The sequence below is a fragment of the Fulmarus glacialis genome, unplaced genomic scaffold, assembly GCF_000690835.1.
Source record: "Fulmarus glacialis isolate BGI_N327 unplaced genomic scaffold, ASM69083v1 scaffold39791, whole genome shotgun sequence".
In the NCBI taxonomy this organism is placed as follows: domain Eukaryota; kingdom Metazoa; phylum Chordata; class Aves; order Procellariiformes; family Procellariidae; genus Fulmarus; species Fulmarus glacialis.
In genome coordinates this window covers 1-7,803 of record NW_009192841.1, presented here as the reverse complement: position 1 = coordinate 7,803, position 7,803 = coordinate 1, and the positions used below count along the sequence as shown (strand labels likewise).

At 46.5% G+C, this 7,803-nt stretch overlaps 1 protein-coding gene across 1 annotated transcript in view; it reads right to left on the bottom strand.

Annotated features, from left to right (window-relative positions):
* LOC104083674 (transmembrane protein 104) overlaps positions 1–6,401 on the bottom strand; it is a gene marked incomplete at its 5' end in the record, with an annotated part of 13,350 nt that extends 6,949 nt beyond the window's left edge. The window contains one exon of the mRNA XM_009587232.1: positions 6,308–6,401. Coding sequence (XP_009585527.1) covers positions 6,308–6,401 — 94 coding nt within the window. The remainder of the gene's footprint in view (positions 1–6,307) is intronic.
* Between the last annotated feature and the right edge of the window lie 1,402 nt (positions 6,402–7,803).

Here is a 7,803-nt window from a genome sequence, read left to right as displayed (position 1 = left end):
GGCTTCTCTGCTGTAAAGGCATCATTTCCCTGGTTTCCTTCATCATTTGAGGCAGGGTTTGCTATGCGATAACCAAGATTTACAAGCAGCTTGCCCTACCGTGGTAACAACTCCTGCTGTGAAACCGGTGGAGCTGCCCCCTCTCAGCCCACATCAGCTAATCTCCACAGACACCTGCACACCAGTAACAGTTCACAGGAAGAAAAACAGCTCTGCACTCTGGTGTTCATCACGGATGCTTTATCTCAACATATGGGAAAGAAAGAGCAGCCAGCAAGGCTTGTTTGCTTCTGGTGGAAAATTACCTGCATAGTTTATTGTCCTCTCTCCTCTGGTCACCTTTGGCAGAAGCACCATAAAGCCTCAGAACAACCAGGACTCAGCTCTGAGCTCTGCTGTTGACTTGGTCCATTAGCTTTGACAGTCACTTCTCTCTCCATGTGAGAAGGGAATAACACACACTTTGGTGTCACCATGAGACTGAGCTAGAGCTGTGCATGCTTTGGAAAGCACTGGGTGCAGAGCACCCATGTCCCATGAAATCTAGGTGCTCTGCAGCCTTAGCCACACCTTACCCATCCTGCTTTGGGCCCTACCCAGCAAAGTTTTTATCATCTCGTTCCAAGAACACACACTCTGAACAGACAGTAGCTTTGCATGCCCCACACTTGCTCTGAAACCTGTGTGGGCACCATCATCCGGACTGATTCACCAGGGCTGAACGTGTCCTTACATTTTCAGCTCCCCTTCTCCAGCTCTCAGACCTATCAGTTTGTCTCCTGCTGCTGGGATAAAGTGCTCTTTTCAGGAATATCAACTCCTCAGGCAGGATCTCAGTGGTCCCATCCAGCATTGCACGTCACTCTCCATCTGCATCTGAGGCTAACAAGGCTCTTTCACTCACACAGGCACTGCTTCACCCCACTGCCCCCGACAAATAGCACTAAAATGAGCTCCTTGGCTGACAACTCTGAAAGTAGGCATGACAGAAGCACAGCCTTTTAACTAACTCTTCATAAATATATTCACTTCTCTTAGTGAATTATTTACCCTGGGCTGTGGCAGCAGCTTTCTCTGCTCCAAAAGGGATGCAAGAACATGAAGCAACTTCATTGAAGAAGCTTGTCAGAATGAACATGCAACAGTGTCCTGATTTACAATCCAACTCTCTCTTCCTTGCCATTCCCGTATGCCCTGCTCTGTGAAAGGAAAGGGGCAGAGATTGAACTGGTCCCTCCTTAAGCTCCATTTCTGATGCAGAAAAGAGGCCACCTTGAGGACTGTGGACACTGGCAGACTAATCTCTCTGCAGGAGACTGCAGGACTTCAGATAATTGTCACCTTCTCCTATATCAGCCTCTGCTATAACTCTGTCTCTGCAGCTGCAGCTGAAAGGACATAGCAGAGTGACTCTGAATGAATCAACTTCAGCATGGCTGGTTAAGCCTGCTAAGGATGGCAGCAACAGTTACTACAGCAGCTGAAACCTGCTCACAAAGTGAGATGGTCTGAGACCAGTTCTCTTCAGAGAAGTGCTGAGGAGTCCTGTAAAGAACAGGGTTTTGGTGGAAGAAGCAGAAATATCAGAGAAATGAACAGATAAGGAAAGTCAGCCTCACCAGCATGCTTTGGAGAGCCCTTGCCTAGTTTCTCACCTAGAAGCCTTCTACTAAGTATCCTGGAAGGGGACAGGGTGGGGGGACGGGACAGGATGGAAGGGGGGGCGGGGACGGGGGGAAGCTTAACACATATTTCCTGGCTATTCTTGTCCATTTTCCCTCCATCTTATTGGCCAGGGGAAAGAGCTAGCAGAGAGATTTTATTTCTGGGCATATAATTGCAAGATCATAGTTTGGGCAGAGTTGGGAGTGATCTGACTTAAGGGCTGCAGTTACTTGAATGGATGTGGTATGATCTGACTGTGCTACAGGGAGACAGAACTGAGCCTGCAGCAACCAAACCTAGGAGTTTCTTCCTCTATAAAATGTCTCTACTAAAATACAATACTTTCTAAAAACTACAATACAGCATCAAGAGCAGCACATAGAGCAAATGTCCCATGTGGGAGTTGTCTGGGAACATGCCAGTGTCTTTAAAGCCAACAGTCCTCACCTACAGAGCTGTAACAGGCTGCAATTAATCAGGTTAGCTGCTTAATACATGATAGCCCAATGTTTGCTGCTGAGCTCCAACAAGCCCTGTCCTTTTGTTATCTTTCCTAATCCATATCCTTTCCCATGATGCTGCTAGACAGTTATTATCCAATAATAAAGAGGTAGGGCTGTGCCCCAGTGAGCTGTGTCCCCTCCCCTTTGAGAGGTGTATCAGACTTGCCTGGCTCAGCCCCTTTTTCTGTGCCGTGCCCTCCAGCAGCTTACCCCTAACACCACCCACTTGATCACGACTGAAGAAAGGACGGGGAAAAAAAACAGCTAGATATTCAAGTCTCTTTAGGGCGCAATTCATCACCACAGATTTAAACCCTCCAGGAAGAAAAGAGCCTGAAGTCCAAACAGCAGAACTGAAAATACCACAGCTCTAACTTATTGATGGCTTAGTTGGTTTAGTCTTCTGCAGGAGACACCCTGTTCCAAGAACCAGATAAGAGACCTAGAAGCAGGCTCCAAAACTGGTAAAGGACTTGGGCTAATAACAGCTCCATACTTGCAAGGCTGAGGTGGAAGGGAGCTGAAAGGAAGGAAGGAGTTACAGTTTGGGGAAGTAACCCTCCCTACCCCAAGGGGACGATTTGATTTGTACTCACCTGGTCAACCAGTCTAGGCCCTGTCTCTGCTCTTAGGACCCTTGCTCAAGAGCTGGGCGAGCCAGTAAGGTTTTATCCCGAACTCAAATCAAGGCTTCACCTTAAGCACCATTACCAGGATTTAGAACAAGTGATTTTTCCCAACTAGCCCTTTCTCCAGGGAAGCACAGACAACAGGCTCCCTGTCACACCCCTTAGGGTGACTGTACTCAGTCTCCCAGGGCAGTCTGGGCATGAGTAGGAGAGCGCTGACAAAGCAGCCTGAGGAGCTTTTACAGTTGGGAAAGGGATGAGAGCTTGTGTAGGCAAATCTTTACACAACCGCCAGCTCCTGAGAAGAGAGATCTCTAAGCACAGATAAGGCCAGCAGTTCAAGCACCACTGCTGCACTGAATTTAACCATTGGCACTCACCCACGTGAGATGGCAATCAGTTTTGCAGCCAAGTATGTAAGCTGTTACTCTTCAGAAGACTGCCAACAGCTCGATGGCTCTGGAAGCCCTCTCTCTGCCATCAGCCCCACTCCACCTGGAGACACAGATCCACCCTCTGTGCTCCTATCAGTCCTGACAGGGAAATGTCTCACCATGCCAGCCTTGTTTCCAGATGAGCTCTCCATATTCAGTAGGCCCAGACAATGTCTGGGCTCTCTAGCAGTACGGCACTTGGGCTTGCAAGCTCCTCCTTCAACTTTCTCCTTTTAGAGACTTCAGAGGTGCCTGTCCTGGCTAGTCCCTTACCCTGGGAGAAAAAACAGAGCCAGATGAAGGGCTGATCCCTGCCGCATCTCCACATTCTTTGAACTGGCCCGTTTTTAATTTCCAGTTCAGGTCCCAGTGTTTAAGACTGCATTTTTCAGAGATACAATGAAATTTTTCTTGTCCATGAGGTGTGGAAAGAGACCGCTGTAGGCTTTGTTAGCTGATGTGCTGCTTGCGATGAGCACAAGGCTCTGGAAAGAGGCTAGTGACATTTGATTATCACTTAGATCAGGAGAAAGAGGGAAAGCAACTTTCAAAGGCAAGGCCGACACTGTTACAAACACCAGCAGAAATGACCTTCACACACAGCTAGTTCTCCCTGCTGCCAAGAACCATCCTCTCAGCCACTGTCATCTGAATTGCCAGTACACCTGCGGCAGTGCAGCCTTACATCAGCCACTGCTGCTCCAAAATCCAGGGGCTTTTCACCAGGCTGGGGAAAAGGCTGTACGGTGGGTCCTGCAGTGTGTACATTGCAAAGCTCAAATAGGCCTGATTTTTCAAATCATGATGCAAAGCATGGGTCAGCTTCCCATCCACACCAGGCCAGCAGGCACAGGTAAGCTGAATAAGCCACTGTCTGTGTGGAAAGTTTTTACCCAGCAAAATAAAGAGGTAGGCTGGCAGCTCCAGTGTTCAGCTCTGCCGCTCAGAGTGCTTGCCAGAAGGGCAAGCACCACATGGCTAAGATCAACTAAACGAAGATGAAGAAAAGGCACAGATTATAGTAGGACAGGAGTCCACATCTAGCCATTGGCCTTCAGGCAGGACAAGTTCAGGAGACGACAAAACACCAACCAAGACCATTCTTTAGGATCTAAGGTCTCTAAACACCAACAGAAGACCAACCCATGTTTAACTCCCAGCCCTGTTTTTGGAGGAGGCAACAGTGGTGATGTGAGGACAGGGGAGAAGCCAGCTTGATAAATCTAAACAGTATGGGATCCATCCTTATCCCAGAATGTGCAGCAAGAGCTTTTCATTGTTCCCTGCATCACATGGTTGTTTGATAAATCACCTTTTCTAATAAATCTATCCCTCACTGTAGACATACGGAATCCGTTGCTCTAAGTAGCCACTGAGGTGCTGTCAGGGTCATTAAATATCATTATCTGGGGCAGCTGTTCCCCAGCGTGCTGATGCAGGAATCAATCAGGCTAAAGCATGAGTTTCCCCTACACTTCTCCAAACACTGCCTTTGTCCCTCTCCATCAAGTGATGAAAAAGAGAAGCAGTTCTGCCTTTACGCCAAGGTTTAGCAATCCTCATACTGGAAGGAGCTGGTTAAAGGGAAACCAATGGCAGATTACACAGGCATCAGGTTGTCACAGAGACAGGATGAGGTCTAACTGATGTCTTTACCAGGAAAGAGGAGGCAGGGTGACTGGAAGCAGGCCAGTAGAGATTACTCTTTTTAAAAAACAAAAAACCAAACAAACACCGCCCCCCACCCCGAAAAAAAAAAAACCCAAACACCCAACTTCCTTTAATACCCCTTAATGAGATAATCTCTGTCTCTGAAGAACACGGGAGCTTTCAAACCTTTCATGCACTCAGACAACAAATGGGAAAAACAAACATTCAGGATTTTCACACCATCCAAGGTCAGGATTCGTTAACTCAAACTGTTCAGCATCTGGAGACTTGAGGGCTTAAAATCCAACCTCATTTTCCTGGGTGATGACTGCTTGACGCCATCTCAGATGTTCTCTAGAACAGAGGATCTCTATTCCTCCACAGTGACTGCCAGCCACTTCCAAACAGGTTCACAGACCTTCGAACTCACAGAAAAAAACTCACTCAGCCCAGCTGAATTCAGGTCAAGTGTCTGTGTGTGTGGTGGGAAATAGTCTGAGAATCAGCTTTTCTTCCTATTCCAGGTCAATGATAGGTATAAACAGAGCTAATTCTGTGCTTGAATGGTCTGGACCCGTGAAGCAGAGACTGTTAACCTGCAGAAATGCTGCTGGTGCTGTAACACCCTCTCTGTTGGCCTTGAATATCAGTTACTCTGTCCAGGTTACACAAAACAAGACAAACCTCAACATAAGCCTCCACAACACACACACCCCCTCTCAGCCTCTAAGGGCATGTACACATACAAGCCAGATGCGAGGCAGCTGCATCTTTGGATGACAAAGGCAATGCAAAAAAAAAAAAAAAAAAAAAAAAAAGTGACATCTTATTTCCCTTAAGGGAATTATCTGTATTCCCAGAAGTTCTTGGCAGTAAGGTTTTGGAGAGGACTCATGAGAGCTTCCGAAGGACAATACACATTGGTTTGGGGGTTTCCAATGCAGTACATCCTACGCTAAAGCAAGACCCAGGGGAAAAAAAAAATGCAAACAGATGATAAAACTAAGGGCAGAAAGTCTGACAGAAGTGCCTTTTGTTCTCAGATCAAACCAAAGATTGTTCAAAGTCTGTTGTACACATGCTGAGAGAATGAGAAACCTACTGCTGAACAGCAACTGGTAGGTATCATGGTCAGGCCCCACACAGGAGACTCTTCCAAATCCCTTCTGCCTCTCATACAAACCAAATTAGAACTTCATCTACCAGCTCATGTCTGATCGAGAACAATTTGTTTTGTTTTAATCAGAAATTTCATCCTTTTCCTCAAAGATTTATCAGGCCTGGACAATCCTCCTCAAAGAGGTTGTTCTGACAAGCACTTGCTTCTGAACAACAATATCTTGGGCAGGGGGGAGCAAAAGCATTGGTAGCATGACTCAGGTTCCATCTATGGTAAAGAGGTGGCCAAGACTCTGCCAAGACTCACCTATCCATCTCATGAGAGACGTCATGATTTGAAGATACTTGGTCTTCTGCACATTGAAGAAGGTGAAAGGACCCAGGAGGAGAGTGAATGCTGCCTGGAAGGACAGCAAAAACACACATTAGGTTAAAAACCAGAAATTCTGCTAGTACGACAAATTTATCAGTAAAGCTCACCTTGAAAGTTCACCTCCAGACACGTCTATTTGTCATGGAGCTTTCTTTGTTGCTTAATTTTACAGCTAGGTTGGCTGAGACACGGGGGGTCAAGCAAGCTGCTTGGTATCAGAGAACATGCCTTGGGCAGAAGTAGAGAACAGGATCCTCTTGGCTCTCGGCCGCTTCCTATCACTGCTACAGCATGCCTTTGCTGACACATTTCAGTAAAAGATATCAGAGCACCCTTATGGAACATTAAATATTAAACTGTGGCCTCTTTGTCTGGGTACATGCTCAGTTTAGGTCTGGACAGCAATAGCCATGACCAGTCTGCTCACATTAACATTGATGGGGTAGCTTTGGGGTGTCCCAGGCTGAACAGCAATGCAGCCAGGTCTGCCCAGAACATTTTTTTCCCCACGCTTTGAGTTGCTTGTTTTACAGTGGGAAGCTTATAGCGTAACAGTTAAGCTGTTGACTTAGAAGCTGAAAACCTGTGCAAAGTAGGGGGTGGGGTGAGGTAGAAATCAAAGCAATACTTGTAAGAATGAACTTCAGTGTGGAAATTAAAGACACTCTTACTGAGGAGAGATCTTTCTTCACTGCCCTCTTAGTTGTATACTGAGAGACACTGAGCAGCACTCAGAGCCCTACCTAGTCCAGACAGAGAAAAGGAAAGGCTTTACTGCAGGAAGACAACAGACCTTGACCAAAGTCTGAACATGAACTGAGAGAAGCTACTTGTGACAGGGAGACAAAATGGGTGTTACAGAAGACAACCCTGCCCATGATCCATGGGATGGCATGGGCTAGTAATACACTAACAGGTCCAAAAGCTGCAAGCAAGCAGTATCTAGAAAGCCACAGCATACATGGTACAGATTTGTTGAGCATCCCAAAGGGATTTTTAAAGACAAATACTCAACATTAATATTTACACATTGCTCTTTTCCATGACTTCTTAAAGCAGTTCTGAAAAAAGGTGTCACCAGAAAGGAAGAACTGGGACTCAAAAGGGCAGGCTGTGGAGCCTCAAGGTCTCTGTCGACCCTGGCAGAGTCAGTGACAGAAATGAATCCAAGCTATTTTAAGATTAGTACAACCCCAAGAAACCTTTTTTGAGACTGTTTCAGCATATCTGCAAGGCAAATTGGAAACGCCTCGCATCACAAGTATTCTCAGATGACCAAAGTAAACCCAGAAGGGGACCAGAGGAGAGAACCCTTGGTTTCACACATCGCTCCGTCAAGATGTATTCTGACCTGAGGCCATCATTTACACCAAGTCTTGTTTCTTCTGCTAGAAAAGAGAGAAAGAGAGAAAAAAAGAGAGAAAAAAAGA